Consider the following 26,408-nt stretch of genomic DNA (forward strand, 5'->3'; position numbering starts at 1 on the left):
ATACATGGCCCCATTCATTCTTTCCTTTACACGGATCAGTCGTCCTGGTCCCTTTGCAGAAAAACAGCCCCAAAGCATGATGTTTCCATCCCCATGCTTCACAGTAGGTATGGTGTTCTTTGGATGCAACTCAGCATTCTTTGTCCTCCAAACACGACGAGTTGAGTTTTTACCAAAAAGTTATATATTGGTTTCATTAGACCTTATGACATTCTCCCAATCTTCTTCTGGATCATCCAAATGCTCTCTAGCAACCTTCAGACGGGCCTGGACATGTACTGGCTTAAACAGGGGGACACGTCTGACACTGCAGGATTTGAGTCCCTGGCGGCATAGTGTGTTACTGATGGTAGGCTTTGTTACTTTGGTCCCAGCTCTCTGCAGGTCATTCACTAGGTCCCACCGTGTGGTTCTGGGATTTTTGCTCACCGTTCTTGTGATCATTTTGACCCCACGGGGTGAGATCTTGCTTGGAGCCACAGATCGAGGGAGATTATCAGTGGTCTTGTATATCTTCCATTTCCTAATAATTGCTCCCACAGTTGATTTCTTCAAACCAAGCTGCTTACCTATTGCAGATTCAGTCTTCCCAGCCTGGTGCAGGTCTACAATTTTGTTTCTGGTGTCCTTTGGCAGCTCTTTGGTCTTGGCCATAGTGGAGTTTGGAGTGTGACTGTTTGAGGTTGTGGACAGGTATCTTTTATACTGATAACAAGTTCAAACAGGTGCCATTAATACAGGTATCGCGTGGAGGACAGAGGAGCCTCTTAAAGAAGTTACAGGTCTGTGAGAGCCAGATATCTTGCTTGTTTGTAGGTGACCAAATACTTATTTTCCACCATAATTTGCAAATAAATTCATTAAAAATCCTACAATGTGATTTTTTTTCCCCCCTCATTTTGTCTGTCATAATTGAAGTGTACCTATGATGAAAATTACAGGCCTTTCATCTTTTTAAGTGGGAAAACTTGCACAATTGGTGGCTGACAATACTTTTTTGCCCCACTGTGTATATATATATATATATATAAGTCTCCCACTTAAGACACTCCTCCTTCTCTCAATCCTTACATCTTATGGTTTAACAGGAAAAGAGTAACAAGATACCAAACACTTATTACTCTCTTCAGGTGACCTGTCCTCACTTCCTGACCTCATCCCCTCCTTCATCTATTCCACAATGTCCATGTGTCTTTCCTGTATCAACACGGTGCTCTGCTCCCGTCCCCCAACACATTCCACAGCTATCTGTCTTTCTACAGAGACCCAGTCTCTTTTACTATACTATGCGTCTGATCTATCATATCTTTATCAATGTTCAAAATGTGGAATCCAACAATACTCACAAGAAATGTAACCCATTGAACATGTTTGGGATGCTCTGCATCTACGTGTATAAGCGCATGTTCCAGTTATTGCCAATTACCAGCAACTTCGCACAGCTATTGAAGAGGAGTGGGACAACCTTCCACAGACCACAATCAACAGCCTGATCAACTCTATGCGAAGGAGATGTTGCGCTGCATGAAGCAAATGGTGGTCACACCAGATACTGACTGGTTTTCTGATCCACACCTAGGGCTGTTACGGTGACCATATTACCACCACACCAGCGAGTCATGATGGCAGTCAAATTCCACATGACTGTTTAATTAGACTTCTCCAAGCTCTGATGCTGCTGATGGTCATCAGTAGCCTACACAACGTGCTAAATGCCTGGTACGCAGCACTCCATTGACCCTGTAATCACTCTGACATCATTGCAAATGTAATTGAAAATCTAATCAAACATTTGAGAGCTCATGTTGCGCAACATTTCTATAGGCTATGCAATTGCATGAAAAAACAGTGATGGAATCCTCCTTTTTATAATAGATGCCATCAGCTTTCTGTAGGCTAGGCCTACTATTTATTTCTCAACTTTCCTAATATTAAGCACATTTCTGTTCTTTACAACAGGAGTGTAGCCTGCCTTGCTGGCATGAAAATGAACCACGGGAAATGCGTCCTCCATTTGGTATTTAAGTGCATAGAAGACCCTTATTTTTTTTCCCCCTGCCCCTATTCTGACTGGTGCATGATAATGGTCCATTCTAAATCAAAACTAATTTCACACATGTATATGTAAAGACGTGATTAAATCAATAGTCTGAAGGGTGACCATATTATCATATCACGTGACTGCCACAGCCCTATCCACGGCCCTACCTTTAAAAAAAAAGTTATCTGTGACCAACGGATGCAGATCTGTATTCCCAGTCATGTGAACTACATAGATTAGGGCCTAATGAATTTATTTCAATTGACTGATTTCCTTATGAACTGTAACTCAGTAAAACTTTAGAAATGATTGCATTTTATATTTTAGTTCACTGTAGAATGGAACAAATTAAATAGATAGTATGACTAAAGTCACACTTAGTAAAACCATGGCTAAAATGGTGTTAAGCTTTTTCTTAAAAATGTCTACAGTTTCTGAGACCCTCAGATCCTCAAGCAGGCCTGAAGGCAGCCTCACCAAACGTAAAAAACAAAAACTTATCTACAGCCGAAAAATAACTTCAATATTAGATTGGCAGTCACTCGCCAGAAATTAAACTTTCTTGACCTGGATACTTTTTGTTTTAACTTCCCACTACAGCACTATTCATCTGCACTAAAACACAGATGCCGGAGAAGAGGAAGAAGTGGAGCCCTAGTCAGACTCAGGCGTCGTGTATACCATCCACCGTTTCCAAATATTACTCGCTGACGTTCAGTCCCTGGATAATAAAGTAGATTCATTTAGGTTGAGGATCTCCTTTCAGAGAGACCTCAGGGACTGTAAAACTCTGTTTTACGCTATCATGGCCTTTGCCGAAATCTATTATCCCCGTCCGTTTGGCCAGATGGGTTCTCCGTCCATCGCGTGTACAGGAAGAAAGAACTCTCCTGGAAAAAGAAAGGTGAAGGGGTTTGTTTCATGATTAACAACTCATGGTGGGTTTGTGTTAAAGTACAGGAACTCAAGTCCTTTTGTTCTCCTGATCTGGAATACCTCACCATCAAATGCAGACCAACTTAACTATCGAGATAATTTTCTTCAGGCATCATCACTGCTGTGTACATTACCCCCCTAAACTGACACACCGACAGGTCTCAAGGAACTACACTGGACTATGGGCTAACTCTCTAAACCGTGTATCCTGAGGCTGCATTTATTGTAGCTGAGGACTTTAACTTCTTGGATATAGGGGGCGCTCTTTTAATTTATGGATAAAAAAACGTTCCCGTTTTAAACAAGATATTTTGTCACGAAAAGATGCTCGACTATGCATATAATTGACAGCTTTGGAAAGAAAACACTCTGACGTTTCCAAATCTGCAAAGATATTATCTGTGAGTGCCACAGAACTGATGCTACAGGCGAAACCAAGATGAAATTTCAAACAGGAAATGCCCCAGATTTTGAATGCGCTTTGTTCCAATGTCTCCTTATATGGCTGTGAATGCGCAAGGAATGAGCCTACACTTTCTGTCATTTCCCCAAGGTGTCTGCAGCATTGTAACGTATTTGTAGGCATATCATTGGAAGATTGACCATAAGAGACTACATTTACCAGGTGCTCCGGTTGGTGTCCTCCGTTGCAATTATTGCGTAATCTCCAGCTGCGTGCATTTTACCATTTGCTTCAGAGGAGAAACCAAACTGCCACGAATGACTTATCATCGAATAGATATGTGAAAAACACCTTGAAGATTGATTCTAAACAACGTTTGCCATGTTTCTGTCGATATTATGGAGTTAATTTGGAAAAAAGTTCAGCGTTGTAATGACTGAATTTTCGTTTTTTTTTCTTAGCCAAACGTGATGAACAAAACGGAGCGATTTCTCCTACACAAATAATCTTTTTGGAAAAAATGAACATTTGCTATCTAACTGAGTCTCCTCATTGAAAACATCCTAAGTTCTTCAAAGGTAAATTATTTTATTTGAATGCTTTTCTTGTTTTTGTGAAAATGTTGCCTGCTGAATGCTAGGCTTAATGCTATGCTAGCTATCAATACTCTTACACAAATGCTTGTGTAGCTATGGTTGAAAAGCATATTTTAAAAATCTGAGATGGCAGTGTTGTTAACAAAAGGCTAAGCTTGTGAGCCAATCTATTTATTTCATTTCATTTGCGATTTTCATGAATAGTTATGGTAATGAGCTTGAGGCTATAATTACGCTCCCGGATACGGGATTGCTCGACGCAACAGGTTAACCTCTCTGAACCACCCATCCCGGATCCGGGATAATTGTCATCAGCAACGCTGAATAGCATAGCGCAACAGTCAAATAATGAAAATATTAATGAAATCACAAGTGCAATATTTTGAAACACAGCTTAGCCTTTTGTTAATCACACTGTCATCTCAGATTTTGAAATGATGCTTTACAGCGAAAGCAATCACCGCGTTTGTAAGTTTATCGATAGCCCAGCATAGCATTATGTACACTTAGCATCAGGAAGCTTGTTCACAAAAATCAGAAAAGCAATCAAATTAACCGTTTACCTTTGATCTTCAGATGTTTTCACTCACGAGACTCCCAGTTACACAGCAAATGTTCCTTTTGTTCCATTTAGATAATTTTTATACCCAAAATACCGATGTTTGTTGCGTTATGTTCAGAAATCCACAGGAAAGAGCGGTCACAACAACGCAGACGGAAATTCCAAATAGTCTTCATAATGTCCACAGAAACATGTCAAACGTTTTTTATAATCATTCTTCAGGTAGTTTTTAAAATACAGTATATATTCAATAATATATCAACAGTGTGTAGCTTTCTCCACAACAGCGGGAGGAACAATGGCCGTTTTACTCAATTGTGCACCAACTCACTCTGAGAGCCCCCACCTATCCACTTACGCACTGTGATCCTTCACGCTCATTTTTCAAAATAAAAGCCTGAAACTATGTCTAAAGACTTACACCTTAGGGAAGCCGCAGAAAAAGGAATCTGGTTGATATCCCTTTAAATGAAGGACAGGCACGCATAGGAACAGAGAAGTTACAAAATAAGAGGCCCTTCCTGATTGGATTATCCTCAGGCTTTCGCCTGCAATATCAGTTCTGTTATACTCACAGACAATATGTTTACAGTTTTGGAAACTTTCGAGTTTTCTATCCTAATCTGTCAATTATATGCATATTCTAGCATCTGGTCATGAGAAATAGGCCGTTTACTTTGGAAACTTTATTTTTCCAAACATAAAAATAAAGCAAATCTACCAATATTCTGCCAACACATTTCTTGTTCTACACGCACATCACAGCAGCGTGGATCATTGCTACTCTCTTCCGGGGTGGCTACATGGCACTCCCCGCCCTCCCTTCGGCAAACCGGATCACACCTCCATTCTGATCCTCCCCACCTATAGGCAGAAACTTAAAACGGGAATCACCTGTGGTTCAACGTTGGTCTGATCAATTGAATTGGGAAATGTTCTGGGTCTCCTCTGAGAATAGAATTGACATACACGGACTCATTGACTGGGTTCATCAGGAAGTGCATAGAAGATGGTCCCACAGTGATGATTTAGAACGTATCCAAACCAAAAGCTGTGGATAGATGGCAGCATTCGCGCAAAACTGGAAGTGCAAACTATTAGGAACATGGACGTGTACAAACAGACCAGCTATGCCTTACTTCCGTAATGCAATCTGAGGCAAAACAACAATACAGGAACAAAGTGGAGTCGAAATTCAATGGCTCAGATACGAGACATGTGGCAGGGACTCAAGACAATCACAGATTATAAAGCCAGCCATGTTGTGGACACGACGCCTCACTACTGAAAAAGGTATAACCATATTTTATGCCTGCTTCATGGAAAATAACATCAAGCCACTGACATAGGCCCCTGACGCTTACCAGGAACTGTGTGCTCTCATTCTCCGTGGCTGACGTGAGGGATGTCATTTAAGCATGTTAACCATAGTAAGGCTTCTGGCCCAGACAGCATCCCAAGCCGCGTCCTCAGAGCATGTGCAGACCAGCTGGCTGGAGTTTTTACCTACATATTCAATCTCTCCATATCCCAGTCTGTTGTCCCCACTTGCTTCAATATTTCCACCATTGTTGCTGTACCTAAGATGGCAATGGTAACTAAATGACTCTCCCCATAGCACTCACTTTTGTCGTCATGAAGTGATTTGAGAGGATGGTTAAGGACCATATCACATCCACATTACTCGACACCCTAGACCCCCTCAATTCGCATACCGCCCCAACAGATCCAGGAATGATGCAATTGCCATTACACTACCCTATACCACCTGGACGAGAAATACCTATGTCAGAATGCTGTTCATTGACTACAGATCAGCCTTCAACACCATAGTGCCCTTCAAGCTCATCCCCTTTGAGCTCGGGGCCCAGGGTGTGAACCCCTCCCTGTGCAACCGGGTCCTGGACTTCCTGACGGGCCGACCCCAAGTTGTGAAGGTAGGCAAAAACACATGCTCAGCCTCGTCCTGAATTCCCTGTTCACGCACGTCTCCAATTCAATCGTCAAGTTTTCTGACACAGTCGTGTTAGGCCTGATTACCAACAACAATGAGCCTACAGGGAGGAGGTGAGAGCCCTAACTGAGTGGTGCCAGAAAAGTAACCTCTCCCTCAAAGTAAAAAAAACGAAGGAGCTAATTGTGGACCTCAGAGTGCACGTCCACATCGACTGGGCCGCAGTGGAGAGGGTCAAAAGCTTCAAGTTCCTCGGCGTGCACATCACCGAACACCTGAAAGGGTCCCTTCAGACAAACAGTGTGGCGAAGAAGATCCAAACACACCTCTTCAATCGCAGGAGGCTAAAGAAATTCTGCTAGGCCCCTAAGACCCTCTGACTTCTACAGATGCACCATTGAGCGCATCCTGTCGGGCTGTATCAATGCCTGGTATGGCAATTGCAACATCACAACCACAGGGCTCTCCAGAGGTTGGTACAGTCAGCCCAGTGCATCACCGGGGGCACACTGCCTGTCCTCAAGGACATCTACAGCACCCGGTGTCACAGGAAGGCCAAGAAGATCATCAAGAAACTCAGCCACCCGAGCCATGGCCTGTTTACCCCGCTACCATCTAGAAGGCAAAGATGGTACAGGTGCATCAAAAGTTGGGACCAAAAGACTGAGATACTGTTTATCTCCAGGCCATCAATGTTAAACAGTCACCACTTGTACTCTTGTACCCCCAGTACTATGCCCTGAACCTTAGTCACTGTTACTAGCCGGCTACCACCCGGTACTCGACCCTGCACCTTAAATTCTGCTGCCTTATGTACATAGTCATTTAACACCGGTCACTTTTTAATAATGTTGCATGAATGGTTTTACACACGTTATGTAAATATAAAATGGTGCCGGAAGAAATGGCAGCAGTTTTATGGGTGCCCAACCAATTGTGCCTTTATTCTTATGATGGCGTTTAGGAGTACACCACATCAGTCATTGGCTTTATCAATAAGTGCATCGAGGACGTCGTCCCCACAGTGACTGTACGTACATACCCCAACCAGAACTCTAACCCGGAAGCTTACAAGAAATCCTGCTATGCCCTACGACGAACCATCAAACAGGCAAAGTGTCAATACAGGTCTATGATTGAATCATACTACACCGGCTCCGATGCTCGTCTTATGTGGCAGGGCTTGCAAACTATTAGACTTAAAAAGGAAGCACAGCCACGAGCTGCCCAGTGACACGAGCCTACCAGACGAGCTAAATCACTTCTATGCTCGCTTTGAGGCAAGCAGCACTGAGACATGCATGAGGGCATCAGCTGTTCCGGACGACTGTGTGGTCACGCTCTCCGTAGCCTACGTGAGTAAGACCTTTAAACAGGTCAACATACACAAGGCTGCGGGGCCAGACGTGTGCTCCGGGCATGTGCTGACCAACCGGTAGGTGTCTTCACTGACATTTTCAACATGTCCCTGATTGAGTCTGTAATACCAACATGTTTCAAGCAGACCACCATAGTCCCTGTGCCCAAGAGCACTAAGGCAAACTGCCTAAATGACTACAGACCCGTAGCACTCACGTCCGTAGCCATGAAGTGCTTTGAAAGGTTGGTAATGGCTCACATCAACACCATTATCCCAGAAATCCACTCCAATTTGCATACCGCCCAAACAGATCCACAGATAATGCAACCTTTATTGCACTCCACACTCGCCATTCCCACCTGGACAAAAGGAAAACTTATGTGAGAATGCTATTCATTGAATACAGCTCAGTGTTCAACATCATCGTACCCTCAAAGCTCATCACTAAAGCTAAGGATCCTGGGACTAAACAACTCCCTCTGCAACTGGATCCTGGACTTCCTGACGGGCCGCCCCCAGGTGGTGAAGGTAGGTAGCAACACATCTGTCACGCTGATCCTCAACGCTGGAGCTCCACAGGGGTGCGTGCTCAGTCCCGTCCTGTACTCCCTGTTCATCCACAACTGCATGGCCAGGCACGACTCCAACACCATTAAGTTTGTAGACGACACAACAGTGGTAGGCCTGATAACCGACAACGATGAGACAGCCTATAGGGAGGAGGTCAGAGACCTGGCCGGGTGGCGCCAGAATAACAACCTATCCCTCAACGTAACCAAGACTAAGGAGATGGTTGTGGACTACAGGAAAGGGAGGACCGAGCACGCCCCCATTCTCATCAACGGGGCTGTAGTGGAGCAGGTTGAGAGCTTCAACTTCCTTGGTGTCCACATCAACAACAAACTAGAATGGTCCAAACACACCAAGACAGTCGCAAAGATGGCACGACAAAGCCTATTCCCCCTCAGGAAACCAAAAAGATTTGGCATAGGTCCTGAGATCCTCAAAAGGTTCTACAGCTGCAACATCGAGAGCATCCTGCTGGTTGCATCACTGCCTGGTACGGCAATTGCTCGGCCTCGGACCGCAAGGCACTACAGAGGGTAGTGCGTACGGCCCAGTACATCACTGGGGCTAAGCTGCCTGCCATCCAGGACCTCTCCACCAGGCGGTGTCAGAGGAACGCCCTAAAAATTGTCAGACTCCAGCCACCCCAGTCATAGACTGTTCTCTTTTTACTGTTTTATTTTTTTACTTACCTATTGTTTCTTCTAATACCTTTTTTGCACTATTGGTTAGAGCCTGTAAGTAAGCATTTCACTGTAAGGTCTACTACACCTGTTGTATTTGATAAACATGACAAATAAACTTTGATTTGATATACTGTATTCTAGTCCTACTCATCCTATATAACTACTGCTGTACAGACATTTTCTATTTATATGTCTATACACCAGTATTTATTCATTTAATAACATTGCTCGTTCTGATATAGGATGTAAATAAATCAATTGTATGTAATTGCTGGGTGTTTCTGCACTTTTGGAGCTGGAAACACAAGCATTTCGCTGCATCTGTTATAACATCTGCATATGTGTACGCAACAAATAAACTTTGATTTGATCCTAGATCAGCAATAATAATCTTGAGAAACTATGAACACCAGCTCTACACTGTGGTCTCTCTCTTCACTTTTTGGTAAATGCTGTTTGTTGTCTTATTTGTTTAGTTGCTTGTTTGTGTGTTTAGCTGTAAACAGAAGCTGTATGCGGTGAAGTTGCCCAACACCAGCATCATCATACCATTCCACAACGAGGGCTGGTCATCCCTGCTCAGGACTGTACACAGCGTGCTCAACCGGTCCCCCCCTGAGCTCATTGCTGAGGTCATACTGGTGGACGACTTCAGCGACAAAGGTACACTGAGACATGCATGGTTCCACACACACACACAGTGTATACACTGTTCCCTCAGTGTATAAGTGACTAATTTGTTTACCAGCATGTTTGCTGAGGGTTGTCCCGCAGTCATTTATTAACAAGGCCTAGACCAAGACTGCAGCTCTAGAGCCTCCCTCAGCAGCTGAGCTCTTCTCTTCCCTTCCCAGCCCCTCTCAGCCCAGCCTTCACCATGCAGTGTTTAATTCATCTTTAATTAGCTCCACCGCCACCCCAACCTCATTGATGGATGTGTTTTCCATTTCCATCACCTCTTAACGAATTAATTGTTCAGTTCCTTTAAGTTAGGTGCAAAGACATGGCATGAATTTGGACAAGTCACTGGTCCTTTGAGTTTGTATAAGTCATGTTCTTCATACCTTTACTGCATGTGTGTGTGTGTGTGTCACCATTCAAAAGTTTGGGGTCACTTAGAAACGGCTGATTTTTAATGGAATATCTACGTAGGAGTACAGAGGCCCATTATTAGCAACCATCACTCCTGTGTTCCAATGGCACGTGTTAGCTAATCCAAGTTTATCATTTTGAAAGGCTAATTGATCATTAGAAAATCCTTTTGCAATTGTGTTAGCACAGCTGAAAACTGTTGTCCTGATTTAAAGTAGCAATAAACTGGCCTTCTTTAGACTAGTTGAGTATCTGGAGCATCAGCACAAGTCCTCAGCTTCATTAAGTAGTACCCGCAAATCACCGTCAACGTCAACAGTGAAGAGGCGACTCCGGGATGCTGGCCTTCTAGGCAGAGTTGGGTAAAGGAACACAGATATTGGACAGAGGAACTCTGCCTAGAGGCCAGCATCCTGGCGTTGCCTCTTCACTGTTGACGTTGAGGCTGGTATTTTGCGGGTACTATTTAATGAAGCTGCCAGTTGAGGACTTGTGAGCCGTCTGTTTCTCAAACTAGACACTAATGTACTTGTCCTCTTGCTCAGTTGTGCACCAGGGCCTCTCAATCTTTCTGGTTAGCGCCAGTTTGCGCTGTTCTGTGAAGGGAGTAGTACACCGTTGTACCAGATCTTAAGTTTCTTGGCAATTTCCCGCATGGAATAGCCTTCATTTCTCAGAACAAGTACAGACTGACGAGTTTCAGAAGAAAGTTCTTTGTTTCTGGCCATTTTGAGCCTGTAATCGAACACACAAATGCTGATAGTCTGGATAATCAACTTGTCTAAAGAAGGCCAGTTTATTGCTTCTTTAATCAGGACAACAGTTTTCAGCTGTGCTAACATAATTGCAAAGGGTTTTCTAATGATCATTTAGCCTTTTAAAATTATAAACTTGTATTAGCTAACAACGTGCCATTGGAACACAGGAGTGGTGTTTGCTGATAATCGGCCTCTGTACGCCTACGTAGATATTCCATTATAAATCAGCTGTTTCCAGCTACAATAGTTATTTACAACATTAACAATGTCTACACTGTGTTTCTGATCAATTTGATGTTATATTAATGTACAAAAAAACGTGCTTTTCTTTCAAAAACAAAAATTTCTAAGTGACCCCGAACTTTTGAACGTGGATGTGTGGGTGGGTATTGGGACAGTTGAGAAAAGATTGGAAAGGTAGGAGGAGGATTCAAACCCATGCCGACTCTGGCATATTAACGTGTGCTGGGGTCAGTTAGCGGCTCTAACCACTAGACCACACAGGCCACAAATTACTGGAAATCTTATACAGATCTTGACTTTAATGTCAGTGAGGGGGAAAATCACCTGTTGTCAAGACTGAATCAGCCGCTGGTTAGATGTGGAAGGATTAAAACCAGCAGTGCTGCTGACTGGACATTGAAGACTAGTGTTTGAGTAGGCCTGTTTAAGAAGAATTCTACAGTCTGTGTTCCCAAACACGGTTTAATCAGTTTGAACTATGGAGTCGATGCACGACTCTGAACTCTTACATAATGAATCAGAGGTGTATAAATTCTTGCCCACACTTTCTCCCAGAATATTTAATAATGCATTCTGGCTAAATAGAAGAGTGAATATTAATCATGTCTTAGTTATAGGGGTGCAGAATATGTCAGGCCATCATGTGATCTACACACTGCAGTGCAATGTACAAAGACTGTAAATGGTATAGGTCACATACTATAGACTTTAGCGTGGGGTTGCATAGAGCCTACAGTGCTGCTGAATCACGCACACCGTACTGTATAGCTCCTTCTGACACAGAGCTGTGGACGAGTCATATTTGCTCAGGGAAAATGAACAAATGATTATGCTAATGCTGTCCAGGGTGTGATTGCTATTCGGTCCTCTTTATTGAAAAAAAAAAAAAACTTTGGGCTATAATCAATCCAGGTCCTGTGCCAGCCCTGGGGGACTCATTTGCAGCAGTGAGGCCACGGCATTCTTTATACGCCTCCTCCCACCACCAAGTGAAACCACCTCATTTGTTATTTGGTGGTGATTAGCCTTTCCTACTTTCATATCTTCTGTGGTAGCTAGCTAGCCTGTGGTAATGCAGATTTCATTATTTGGATGAATGCACATTGGGGCTCCCGAGTGGTGCAGCAGTCTTAGGCACTGCATCTCAGTGCTATAGGCGTCACTACAGACCCTGATTCGATTTCAGGCTGTATTAGAACCAGCTGTGATTGGGAGTCCAATAGGGCGGTGCACAATTGGCCCAGCGTCGTCCGTGTAAGGGTTTGGCCTTGGTTGGCCGTCATTGTAAATAAGAATTTGTTCTTAACGGACTTGACTAGTTAAAATAATAAAAATGAATGGTTACAATTGGCTTTTGCTGGTCATAGGAGATATGGAAAACAATGTAGTACTATTGATGAAACGCATGGTAGGTGTTTGTAATCATTAACTAACCTCTCGGTAGCTATGGTAATTATGCCCTAGTGTACATATCAGTACACAACCAACTGCTGCGACATCTGCAAAATGTTTCCAGGCTTTTGTTACATAAGCAATGTTTGATCATTTGTCTTACCTGTGATCTTCATTTTTGTTTTATTCAACCAAACTTTTCTCTTCCACTTCATTAAGTCACTGCAAAGTCAGTCTTTTGTTGTTGGGCTTTTCAGTATAACTTCCATTTAGCGTATGTTTTCAGTATCGAACTGTTTCCCTTGCCCCATCACAGCATTTTCATTTTGAGCATAGTGCAGAACTAATGAATAAGGGATGCAATGTATATGTTCTGCTGTTCATGTTCCAGACCGAATAAACCATCTGTCTTTCAGTGGATTTAAGGAAATGTAGTATCACAGGATTCATCATGACGATTCATTGCATTTTCACATGACATTTGCAATACCAAATTATTCGTCAGTGCGCGGTAGGTGCATATGGAATTGAAGTACAGTATTTGTCTGAGTGGTTCAAATTAAGAGGTTTTTGAACAACATAACATTTTATTGGTCACATACACATGGTTAGCAGATGTTAATGCAAGTGTAGTGAAGTACTTGTGCTTCTAGTTCCAACAGTGCAGTAATATCTAACAATTCCCATCAACTACTTAATACACACATCTAACAAGTAATCTAACAATTCCCCAACTATCTAATACACACATCTAAAGGGGTGGATGAGAATATATACATATAAATGGTATAAAATACAGTATATACATGTGCTATGTGTAATGTAAGATATGTACACATTATTAAAGTGGCATTATTTAGAGACTAGTGATTGGGTCTCAATGTGGGCCGCAGCCTCGGAGTTAGTGATTGCTGTTTAGCAGTCTAATGGCCTTGAGATAGAAGCTGTTTCTCAATCTCTCGGTCCCAGCTTTGATGCACCTGTACTGACCTCGCCTTCTGGATGATAGCGGTGTGAACAGGCAGTGGCTCGGTTGGTTGTTGTCCTTGATGATGGCCTTCCTGTGACATCGGGTGGTGTAGGTGTCATGGAGGGCAGGTAGTTTGCCCCCGGTGATGTGTTGTGCAGACCGCACCACCCTCTGGAGAGCCTTGCGGTTGAGGGCGGTGCAGTTGCCTTACCAGGCTGTGACACAGCCCAACAGGATGCTCTCAATTTTGCATCTGTAAAAAGTTTGTCAGGATTTTGGGTGACAAGCCAAATTTCTTCAGCCTCCTGAGGTTGAAGAGGCGCTGTTACGCCGCCTACACCACACTGTCTGTGTGGGGGGACCATTTCAGTTTGTCTGTGATGTGTACGCCCAGGAACTTAACACTTCCCACCTTCTCCACTACTGACCCCAATGTGGATAGGGGGGTGCTCCCTTTACTGTTTCCTGAAGTACAGGATAATCTCTTTTGTTTTGTTGACTTTGAGTGAGAGGTTGTTTTCCTGACACCACACTGAGTGCACTCACGTCCTCCCTATAGGCTCTCACGTCGTTGTTGGTGATCAAGCCCACCACTGTTGTGTCGTCTGCAAGCTTGATGATTGAGTTGGAGGTGTGCATGGCCATGCAGTCATGGGTGAACAGGGAGTACAGGAGAGGGCTAAGCACACACTGTTGTGGGGCCCCAGTGTTGAGGGTCATTGACATGAAGATGTTGTTTCCTACCTTCACCACCTGGTGGCAGCCCGTCAAATTCCAGGACCCAGTTGCACAGAGAGGGGTTGAGACACAGGGCCTCCAGCTTGATGATGAGCTTGGAGGTTACTATGGTGTTGAATGCTGAACTGTAGTCAATGAACAGAATTTTTAAATGGGTTTATTTTTTTCCAGATGGCATAGGACAGTGTGCGGTGCCATGACGATTGTGTCATCTGTGGACCTGTTGGGGCGGTATGCAAACTGACGTGTGTCTCGGGTGGCCGGTAAGGAGGTGGTGATATGATCCTTGACTAGTCTCTCAAAGCACTTCATGATGGCAGAAGTAAGCACTACGGGTGGTAGTCATTTAGTTCAGTTATCTTTGCCTTCTTGGGTACAGGAACAATGGTAGCCATCTTGAAGCATATGGGGACAACAGACTGGGATAGGGAACAATTAAATATGCGGGTCTGCGCATGCTCTGAGGAAGCGGCTATGGATGCCGTCTTGGCCAGCAGCCTTGTGAGTGGTTTACTCACGTCAGCCACTGAGAAGGATAGGGGGGGTCTGTGTCTTTTAGTGAGCCGCGACTGTTACACTATTATCCTCAATGTGGGCAAAGAATGTGTTTGTTTGTCTGGAAGCGTGACGTCGGTATCCATGACGTGGCTGTTTTTGTAGTCCATGATTTCCTGTGAACCCTGCCACATCCATCTCGTGTCTGAGCTGTTGAATTGCCTGTACTGGCATTTTGCTTGTTTGATTGCCTTGTGGAGTGAATAACTACACTGTTTATATTCATCCATATCACCAGACCTCTTTCCATGCTTAAATGCGGTGGATCGCACTTTCAGTTTTTCGCAAATGCCTCCATCATCCACAGTTTCTAGTTAGGGTAGGTTTTAATAGTCACAGTGGGTACGACATCTCCAATGCACTTATTTATAAATGCACTCACCAAGTCAGTGTATAGATCAATGTCATTCTCTGAGGCTGACTGGAACATATTCCAGTCCGCGTGATCAAAACAATCTTGGAGCGTGGCTTCCGATTTGTCAGACCAGCGTTGAATGGTTCTCGTCACTGGTACATCCTCGTCACTTGTACCATGGGCCTCCAAGGTACATATCAGCAAGTTGCTATATTCAACAAACCTATTCATTATTTATGGTTTATCTGTTTTTTCCTTTTGTGTAAGAGGCCTGTACATCTACTCATTGTGCCTGCTGTAGGAACACAGATATTTCCCCTTCGTTTATCATCATCATCTCAGAAGACGCATGCAGAGTACTTTACAGCCAGACTCATTTTCCTATTCTGTTCAGCATGTTCTTAATCTCTCCAATCTCCCTCCCATTATGCTGGTTTTCAGGTGGGGTGTTGTCTCTTTTAAGACTGTCTCAGAGAACAGAGTCTCTTTTATAAAAGTCTGCGCTCAGACAGACTGTGTAATCAGGAACAGATGACAGGCCGTCAGATGGGGCCTCAAACCAGCATTAAAATATGCGGTGCACTAAAGCAATTATCGTCAGAAGCCAAATGACGCACATTGTCAGATAAAGCCAGGGCAACTTTGGATGCTTTTAAGCTGCCTGTTTTTACTCATATGCCAATTGTTGCCTTCGTGGTACATTTACAGTGCATTCACTTGACTTTTTCCACATTTTGTTACGTTATAGCCTTATTCTAAAATGGATTAAATAGTTATTTTTCTTCATCAATCTACACACAATACCCCATAATGACAATGCAAAAAAAGGTTTTTAGAAATTTGTGCAAATGTATTAAAGTAAAATATGGAACATCACATTCACGTAAGTATTCAGTACTTTTGTTGATGCACGTTTGGCAGCGATCACAGCCTCGAGTCTTCTCGAAAGTTTTAATTTCCTCGGCGTACACATCACGTACAAACTGAATTGGTCCACCCACACAGACAGCGTGGTGAAGAAGGCGCAGCAGCGCCTCAACCTCAGGAGGCTTAAGAAATTTGGCTTGTCACCAAAAGAACTCACAAACTTCTACAGATGCACAATTGAGAGCATCCTGTCGGGCTGTATCACCGCCTGGTACGGCAACTGCTCCGCCCACAACTGTAAGGCTCTCCAGAGGGTAGTGAGGTCTGCACAACGCATCACTACCTGCCCTCCAGGACACCTACACCACCCAATGTCACAGGAAGGCCATAAAGATCATCAAGGACAACAACCACCCGAGCCACTGCCTGTTCACCCCGCTATAGTCCATCCAGAAGGCGAGGTCAGTACTGGTGCATCAAAGCAGGGACCGAGAGACTGAAAAACAGCTTCTATCTCAAGGCCATCAGACTGTTTAACAGCCACCACTAGCATTGAGTGGCTGCTGCCATACATGTAAAATGTATCACTAGCCACTTTAAACAATGCCGCTTAATATAATGTTTACATACCCTACATTACTCATCTCATATGTATATACTGTACTCGATACCATCTACTGCATCTTGCCTATGCCATTCTGTACCATCACTCATTCATATATCTTTATGTACATATTCTTCATCCCTTTACACTTGTGTGTGTGTGTGTGTATAAGGTAGTTGTTGTGAAATTGTTAGGTTAGATTACTCGTTGGTTATTACTGCATTGTCGGAACTAGAAGCACAAGCATTTCGCTACACTCGCATTAACATCTAACAATGTGTATGTGACAAATACAATTTGATTAGATTTCATTTGGAGCTCTGTCAGAGTAACTATTGGGTTCTTGGTCACCTCCTTGACCAAGTTCTAGGAAGAGTCTTGGTGGTTCCAAACTAATTCCATTTTAAGAATGATTGAGGCCACTGTGTTCTTGGGGACCTTCAATGCTGCAGAAATTTTTTGGTACCATTCTCGGAGCTCTACGGACAATTCCTTCGACCTCATGGCTTGGCTTTTGCTCTGACATGCACTGTCAGCTTTGGAACCTTAAAAATACCAGGTGTGTGCCTTTCCAAATCATGTCCAATCAATTGAATTTACCACAGGTGGACTTCAATCAAGTTTTAGAAACAGCTCAAAGATAATCAATGGAAACAGGATGCACCTAGGGTTGGAAACTTACCCAGGGGAAATTAAACTGTCTAGCTTGTTGCCCCCCCCACACACACAAATGATTGTTAGGTCACCACCAAGTCACAGAAGAACACAGCCATTTTTACAGCCAAAGAGAGGAGTCACAAAAAAACAGAAATAGAGATAAAATGAATCACTAACCTTTGATCTTCATCAGATGACACTCATAGGACTTCATATTGCACAATACATGTATGTTTTGTTTGATAAAGGTCATACTTATATTTAAAAATCTGAGTTTACATTGGCGTGTTACGTTCAGTAGTTCTAAAACATCTGGTGATATTGCAGAGAGCCACATCAATTTATAGAAATACATAAATGTTGATAAATACAAGTGTTATGCATGAAGCTTTAGATAAACTTCTCCTTCATGAACCACTGTGTCAGATTTCAAAAAATCTTTACGGAGAAAGCAAACCATGCAGTAATATGAGTACAGCCTTTAGACAACAAAGCAGCCAAAAAGATACCTGCCATATTGGGTAGTCAACATGACTCAGAAATAGCATTTTAAATATTCACTTAACTTTGATGATATTCATCAGAATGCACTCCCCAATTCAATGGAATTGCAACCCTCTGCATGCACAGTGCATTCTTCCATCACATGTACAAAAACATTTCCACTGCATTTTCTGACCTGCCACAAAAGGACCAGTTGACATGTATGTTTTGTTTGATAAAGTTCATATTTATATAAAAAAATCTGAGTTTACATTGGCGCGTTAGATTCACTAGTTCCAAAAACATCAAGTGATTTTGCATAGCCATATCGTTTCAACATAATTTCTCATCATAAATGTAGATGACAATACAAGTTATACACATGGAATTATAGATATACCTCTCCTTAATGGAACCGCTGTGTCAGATTTCAAAAAAGGTTTACAGGAAAAGCAACCCATGCAATAATCTGATACGGCACTCAGAACAGTAGCCAAATTAGCCCCCATGTTGGAGTCAACAGAAACCAGAAAATAATAAATGTAATAATAATAAAATAATAAATTATAAATGTTTCCTTACCTTTGATGAACTTCATCAGAATGCAGTCCTAGAAATCCCAGGTCCACAATAAATGCTTGAATTGTTCGAAAATGTCTGGTATTTATGTCCAATTTAGTTACTTTGGTTAGTGCGTTTGGTAAACAATTCCAAAGTCACAAAGCGCGTCCACTATAACGTGAAGAAATGTCCAAAAGTTCCGTAACAGTCAGTAGAAACATGTCAAACGATGTACTGAATCAATCTTTAGAATGTTGTTTACATATACAGTGCCTTGCGAAAGTATCCAATAAATGTCGTTCCACTTCATGATTGTGTCCCACTTGTTGTTGATTCTTCACAAAAAAATACAGTTTTATATCTTTGTTTGAAGCCTGAAATGTGGCAAAAGGTCGCAAAGTTCAAGGGGGCCGAATACTTTCGCAAGGCACTGTATCTTGAATAACATTCCAACCGGAGAATTAGAATTACTTCAGATGAGCAGTGGAATGCAAGTCCTTCCCCTGTGAACACGCCTGGTGAAAGCATAGTCAACTCGTGGCACTGGTGACTATTTCCTGTCTCATTCGACTCCCCTTCACATCAAAGTTCTATTGACTGCTGACATCTAGTGGAAGGTGTAGGAAGTGAAAACCAATCCATATCTCACTGCAATTTCAATGAGACCTTGTTTGAAAATCTGTCACCTCCAGGAAAAATGAACAGGAAGTGGAATTTCTCAGGTTTTTGCTTGCTATATGAGTTCTGTTATACTCAGACATAATTCAAACAGTTTTAGAAACTTCAGTGTTTTCTATCCAATAATAATAATAATAATAATAATATGCAAATATTAATAACTATGACCGAGGAGCAGGCCGTTTGATATGGGCACCGTTCATCCAAGCTACTCAATTCTGCCCCTGCAGCCATAAGAAGTTAATCCCATTGAGAACTTGTCAATCCTCAAGAGACCGGTGGACAAACAAAAACCCACAAATTCTGTTGAACTCTAAGCATTGATTATGCAAGAATGGGCTGCCATCAGTCAGGATGTGGCCCAGAAGTTAATTGACAGCATGCCAGGGCGAATTGCAGAGGTCTTGAAAAAGAAGGGTCAACGCTGCAAATATTGACTCTTTGCATCAACTTCGTATAATTGTCAATAAAATCCTTTGACACTCATGAAATGCTTGTAATTATACTTCAGTATTCCATATTAACATCTCAGACAAATCTAAAGACACTGAGGTGTCATTCTCAAAACTTTTGGCCATGACTACATTGCAGAGGAGTGGAAGGAAGTCATTAATGACCCTGGACCACAGAAGGTATTTGCTGCTGGGCACCACATTGAAGCTGCCCAGCAACACCCGTTGGGGTGGTGTTGTCCGAGATGGCGTAGCACTCAGACGTCTTTTCTTTGTCTTGTCTCGTCCCATGTGTATATCTTTTTCTTTGCGTTCTTTTTAATATTTTTCCTAAACCTCAACTTCAAAATACTCTCCTGCAACCCGCCTCACCCAATGTGGTGTGGATCTGTTTTTTTTTCCCTAAAGTATTTCTATTTACCTCCGAACTGGAATCCCTCAACTGAAGCTAACTAGCTACCAGCTATCACTCAGCTAACCACTGCTAGCGTTCATCAGCTAACCTTTAGCTCGGAAAGCTCTCGCCAGTTCATTTAACGCATTTCAAACCAGAGCATACTGGACCTATTTTTTTTTCTCCATATCCCCTAGTTCCTACCACAAGCTCTGAACCTTTTGATCTGGAATATCACAGCTAGCTAACTGCAACCCGGGTTGACTACTCCTGGGTAACATTTCCGTCCCGGAGCTAGCACCAACAAGCCCATCTCCCGGCTCACTACTGGGCTACAATATCTGGATCCCTTCTACTGCCGGTACGGGGCACGGAACCCCGCCAATCTACGACTGGAATACCGTCATCTGCCCGAGGATTCCAACAGGCCCCTCAGGCGCGACGTCCGCTGAAGGCCCAATCTGCTAACCTGCTAGGCCTGCAAGCTACCTAGAGCTACTTGGAACCCTACTAATTCCACAACTGGTCTATCGACGTCACCGCACGAAGAGGCAAATGCAGACTTACCCCCATCGCGACATCCCCCATAGGCTAACTTCCTAGCCCCGGTCTGCTAACTGCTAGCTTGCCTGCCCCGGCCTACTAACCGTTAGCGTGTTAGCATGAGCCTGCTAACTGTCTGAATCGCCGTGTCCCCAGTCAGCCCAACCACTCACTGGACCCATATGTTCACTTGGCTACGCATGCCTCTCTAATATCAATATGCCTCGTCCATTACTGTCCTGGTTAGTGATTACTGTCTTATTTCACTGTAGAGCCTCTAGCCCTGCTCAATATGCCTTAACCAACCATGTTGTTCCATATCCTACATATGCGATGACATCACCTGGTTTAAACTTCTCTAGAGACTGTCTCTCTCATTACTCAATGCCTAGGTTTACCTCCAATGTACTCACATCCTACCTTACCTTTTATTTGTACACTGCCTTGAATCTATGCTATCGTGCCCAGAAACCTGCTCCTTTTACTCTCTTTTCTGAATGTGCTAGACGGCCAGTTCGTATAGCATTTAGCTGTACTCTTATCCGACTTCTCCCCTGTTCCTCTGGTGATGTAGAGCTTAATCCAGGTCCTGCAGTGCCTAGCTCCACTCCCACTCCTCAGGTGCACTCATTTATTGACTTCTGTAACGGTAAAAGCCTTGGTTAACATTAGAAGCCTACTCCCTAAGTTTGTTGTACTCAATGCTTTAGCACACTCTGCCAACCCGGATGTCTTACCCGTGTCTGAATCCTGGCTTAGGAAAACCTTAATCTCTATTGCTAACTATAACATTTTCCACGAAGCTAGAAGTGCCAAAGGGGGTGGTGTTGCAATCTACTGCAAAGAGTTCTGTATTACTATCCAAGTCTGTACCCAAACAATTCGAGCTTCTACTTCTAAAAATTCACCTTCCCAGAAACAAGTCTCTCATTGTTGCCGCTTGCTATAGATCTCCCTCTGCCCCCAGCTGTGCCCTCGATACCATATGTGAATTGATTGCCCCCCATCTATCTTCTGAGCTTCAATGCCCTACAACTCGTGCATGCTATTCAACCGATCACTGCCCGCACCTGCTCGCCCGTCCAGCATCACTACTCTGGACGGCTCTGACTTAGAATACGTGGACAACTACAAATACCTTGGTGTCTGGTTAGACTGTAAACTCTCCTTCCAGACTCACATTTAGCATCTCCAATCCAAAATGACATCGACTTCAGTGATGTCATCTATAAAATAGCCTCCAACACTCTACTCAACAAACTGGATGCAGACTATCACAGTGCCATCCGTTTTGTCACCAAAGCCCCTTACACTGGCCCTCGCTTCATATTTGTCGCCAAACCCACTGGATCCTGTTCATCTATAAGTCTCTGCTAGGTAAAGCCCCGCCTTATCTCAGCTCACTGGTCACCATAGCAGCACCCACTCGTAGCACGCGCTCCAGCGGGTATATCTCACTGGTCACCCCCAAAGCCAATTCCTCCTTTGGTCATCTTTCCTTCCAGTTCTTTGCTGCCAATGACTGGAACGAATTACGAACATTTCTGAAGCTGGAGACTCAGATCTCCCTCACTAGCTTTAAGCGCCAGCTGTCAGAGCAGCTCACAGATCACTGCACCTGTACATAGGCCATCTGTAAACAGCCCATCTATCTACCTACCTCATCCTCATACTGTATTTATGTATTTATTTATTTAGTTAGTTATCTTGCTCATTTGCACCCCAGTATCGCTATTGTGCAGAAGATGAATGTGCAATCTACCATTCCAGTGTTTAATTGCTATATTGTAATTACTTCGCCACCATGGCCTATTTATTGCCATAACTCCCTTATCTTACCTCATTTGCACTCACTGTATATAGACTTTTTGTTTTCTTTTGTTCTACTGTATTATTGACTGTTTTGTTTATTCCATGTGTAACTCTGTTGTTGTTGTTGAGTCAAATTGCTGTGCTTTACCTTGGCCAGGTCGCAGTTGCAAATGAGAACTTGTTCTCAACTAGCCTACCTGGCTAAATAAAGGGGAAATAAAAAATAAAAATGTTTGACAGTCTCCTGGAGGGAAAGGAGTCTCTCCAAGAAAGTGCCATATCACAGTCTGCCAATATGGACAGCCCCATCAAGAGGATCCTCCTGGATTATGTATTTTGAGAGAGAGAGGTAAGCTGCCTGAAACTCCTGAAACCTATAGCAGTAGCCATTGAACGGATTTAGGGAGACAGTGCCATCCTGTCTGATGTTCAGATTCTGCTTGCAGATATAATAGAAGAAATCTGTACTGCCCCTCACACTTCACTGTTGCTCCAAGCAGAGGAAACTGCAGTTCTGAAATGCATCAAAAAGCATTAAGACTTCTGCGTGATACCCATACACGCTGCAGTGTACATGTTGCACCCCAAGTATGCTGGAAAGAGCATCCTGTCTAGTGCGAGATCAACAAGGCCTATGGTGTCATCACTACCGTGTCTCACCACCTTGGCCTGGATGAGGGCAAGGTTATTGGCAGTCTAGCGAAGTACATTTCCAAGCAAGGGCTTTGGCATGGAGATGCAATAAGGCAGTCGTACCAACATATCTCATCAGCCACCTTGTGGAAGGGACTTTGTGGATCTGAGGATCTTTCCCCTGTTCCCTCCATCATCCTCCAAATCCCACCGACTTCAACCGCCTCGGTTTGCAACTGGTCCTTGTTTGGGAACACACACACCAAAGCATGCAACAGGCTGACCAATACAAGGGTTGAAAAATTGGTGGCCATCCGGGCAAAAAAATATATTTTTTTAGCCTGACATGAGCCATCCTCAACCAGGTTGGAAAGTGACCGTGAAGATGAGGCCCCAGAGTCTGATGTTCAAGAGGTGGACATTGAGGTCATCCAGGGAGAAGACATGGAAGCCTGAGAGGAAGACAACCAAAGCTCTAGTTTCTACTAAATTATCATTTTACAGATGTGTGTTAATAAATGTTTTTGGGAGATGCGATGGATCATTCAATATTCCCTTTCTTTTGTTGTTCAGTGAAATCATCCCATGTGAAGAGTCAACTCATTTAATTTCAATTCATAACTAAATATTTTTTTCAAATTTATTTAGGAAGGATTTAATAATTTGAAATTGTCTACTTAGGATAAGGTCAAATGTTTTGTCTCCATATGATATGGTTATGTTCAATCCAAAAAACATCTACATTTAAATTGTATTAATATCAATTTGTATATTTCCATTAATTCCCACGGATAGTTTCCACCTGCTGAATATTCCCCAAAATGTGCAAACCTAGATGCACCTGAGCTCAATTTCGAGTCTCATAGCAAAGGGTCTGAATACTTACAGTACCAGTCAAAATTGGACACACTTACTAATTCCAGTTTTTTTTCTTTATTTTTACTTCTTCATTGTAGAATAATGGTGAAGACATCAAAACTTTGAAATAACAGTCATGTAGTAACCAAAAAGGTGTTAAACAAATCAAAAATATATTTGAGATTCTTCAAAGTAGCCACCCTTTGCCTTGATGACAGCTTTGCACACTCTTGGCATTCTCTCAACCAGCTTCATGAGGTAGTCACCAGGAATGCATTTCAATTAACAGGAGAAACGACAGTCCATCACTTTTAAGACATGAAGGTCAGTCAATCAGGAACATTTCGAGAACTTGAAAAGTTTCCTCGAGCAGTCGCAAAAACCATCAAGCGCTATGATGAAACTGGCTTTCATGAGGACCGCCACAGGGATGGAAAACCCAGAGTTACCTCTGCTGCAGAGGATAAATTCATTAGAGTGAACTGCATCTCAGATTGCAGCCCAAATAAATGCTTCAGAGATCAAGTAACCTACACATCTCAACATCAACTGTTCAGAGGAGACTGTGTGAATCAGGCCTTCATGGTCGAAATGCTGCAAAGAAACCACAACTAAAGGACACCTTAAAGAAGAGACTTGTTTGGGCCAAGAAACACAAGTGATGGACATTAGATCGGTGGAAATCTGTTCTTTTGATCTGATGAGTCCAAATTTGAGATTTTTGGTGCAAACCACCATATTTTTTTGAGACGCGAAGTAGGTGAAAGGATGACCGCCGCATGTGTGGTTCCCACTGTGAAGCATGGAGGAGTAGGTGTGGGGGTGCTTTGCTGGTGACACAATTTTACTTTGAATTCAAGGCACACTTAACCATTATGGCTAGCACGGCATTCTGCAGTCATACGCCATCCCATGTGGTTTGTGCTCAATGGAACTATACTTTGTTTTTCAACAGAACAATGATGCAACACACCTCCAGGCTGTGTAAGGGCTATTTGACCAAGAATGAGAGTAATGGAGTGCATCAGATTACCTGGCCCCCACAATCACCTGACCTCAACCCAATTGAGATGGTTTAGGATGAGTTTGACCGCAGAGTGAGGAAAAAGCAGCCAACAAGTGCTCAGCATATGTGGGAACTCCAAGACTGTTGAAAAAGCATTCCAGGTGAAGCTGGTTGAGAGAATGCCAAGAGTGTGCAAAGCTTTCCTCAAGGCAAAGGGTGGCTTCTACACCAGCATTGCTTGCTGTTTGGGGATTTAGGCTGGGTTTCTGTACAGCACTTTGAGATCAGCTGATGTAAGAAGGGCTTTATAAATAAAATTGATTTGATTTGGCTACTTTGAAGATTATAAAATACATTTTGATTTGGAAACACTTTTTTTGGTATTACATGATTCCATATGTGTTATTTTATAGTTTTGATATCTTTACTATTATTCTACAGTGTAGAATAATGTTTTGTCATTGTGGGGTATTGTATTTAATCCATTTTGGAATAAGGCTGTAAGGTAACAAAATGCTGAAAAAGTCAAGGGGTCTGAATACTTTGAATACACTGTATTGACTTATTTTCTCACTAGTATGACAACCTAGCCTGCTCTTCATTCCGATTGCACAGTCCCCTCTCATTCCACTTCTCCACTTCTCCCTTCCTCTATCAGGCTCATCTCCCCTCTCCTATCTGTCTGTCTCTTCCGCCCACGCGTACATTGTGTTGCCAGGTCTGTCTCGTGGGCAGCTCTGATTTTCACTGAGCAGCTGACGCGGAAGGTTGGAGTCAAAGCAGCACAATCAGCACTGACACTTTCTCTCTCTTCCTATCTTTTCCTCTTTTTTTCACTTGCCATTCCTCTCCACTGGACACCCAGGTTGGTGGACACCTGAGGTGGAAGGGCGCTGTTACTGCGGTGGAACGGCTGTGCCAATGTCAGACTGTCACCTCAGGAATGGGGAGGTTAAATGCCAGGGACTTTTTGTCCTGTGCTTGAGCTCCGTGCCCACTGTTGTCAAGCAGCGTTGGTCACGGAGTGCAGGTGATTTCACGGTGCAGACAGGACAGCGCTCAGCACAGGAGGTTGTTCTGCCTGTCAGATCCTATGCAGTAAGTTGTCTAGTGGGTTGTTGGGGCTGTACAGAGAGGATGACAGACAGTGCCAAGGGCGCTGACCAAAATCTTTGTGTGAGGTCGATCAGCTGATCTTTTCCCCTGTCCCATATTGCATCATCATGTTCTGCTTTTGTAGGGATCAGATTTGCAAAGCCCCTTAATCTACGTGTCATGAATCAGAGCGCTCAGGGTTTTACTTTCTCTCACAATTTCACATATTTTAAACTGTTGCTCTACTTCTCGTCATCCCCCGCAGCTCCTGTCAGAAAGGTGGGCTTGGATTTTTCTCCAGGTTGACATAGCCACCAGGCAGGGCCAGACTACTGCATTTGGGGCCCCTGGGAACCTAACATTTATTTTTATTTTTTATATATATATTATAATTAAGAAAACATTTTTTGGGGGGTGGTGCATTTCAATACATTTTGCCCTAGAGCAGAGGGAAATTTAGTTTAATAATGCTATTCTACACATTGTGTGTTGAGGCAGAGAGACAATTTAGCAGTTTTAAAGCTAATTTCTTGCAATTCTACAGTTTGTCATGGTGC

The 26,408-nt window shown here is 43.1% G+C and overlaps 1 protein-coding gene across 1 annotated transcript in view; it reads left to right on the forward strand.

Moving 5' to 3' along the window:
- Positions 1–26,408, forward strand: part of LOC115105515 (polypeptide N-acetylgalactosaminyltransferase 10-like) — a 124,676-nt gene that overhangs the window by 43,155 nt on the left and 55,113 nt on the right. Inside the window, exon 4 of the mRNA XM_029627642.2 lies at positions 9,602–9,768. Coding sequence (XP_029483502.1) covers positions 9,602–9,768 — 167 coding nt within the window. The remainder of the gene's footprint in view (positions 1–9,601; positions 9,769–26,408) is intronic.

Source organism: Oncorhynchus nerka, linkage group LG22 (assembly GCF_034236695.1).
Source record: "Oncorhynchus nerka isolate Pitt River linkage group LG22, Oner_Uvic_2.0, whole genome shotgun sequence".
Lineage (NCBI taxonomy): Eukaryota > Metazoa > Chordata > Actinopteri > Salmoniformes > Salmonidae > Oncorhynchus > Oncorhynchus nerka.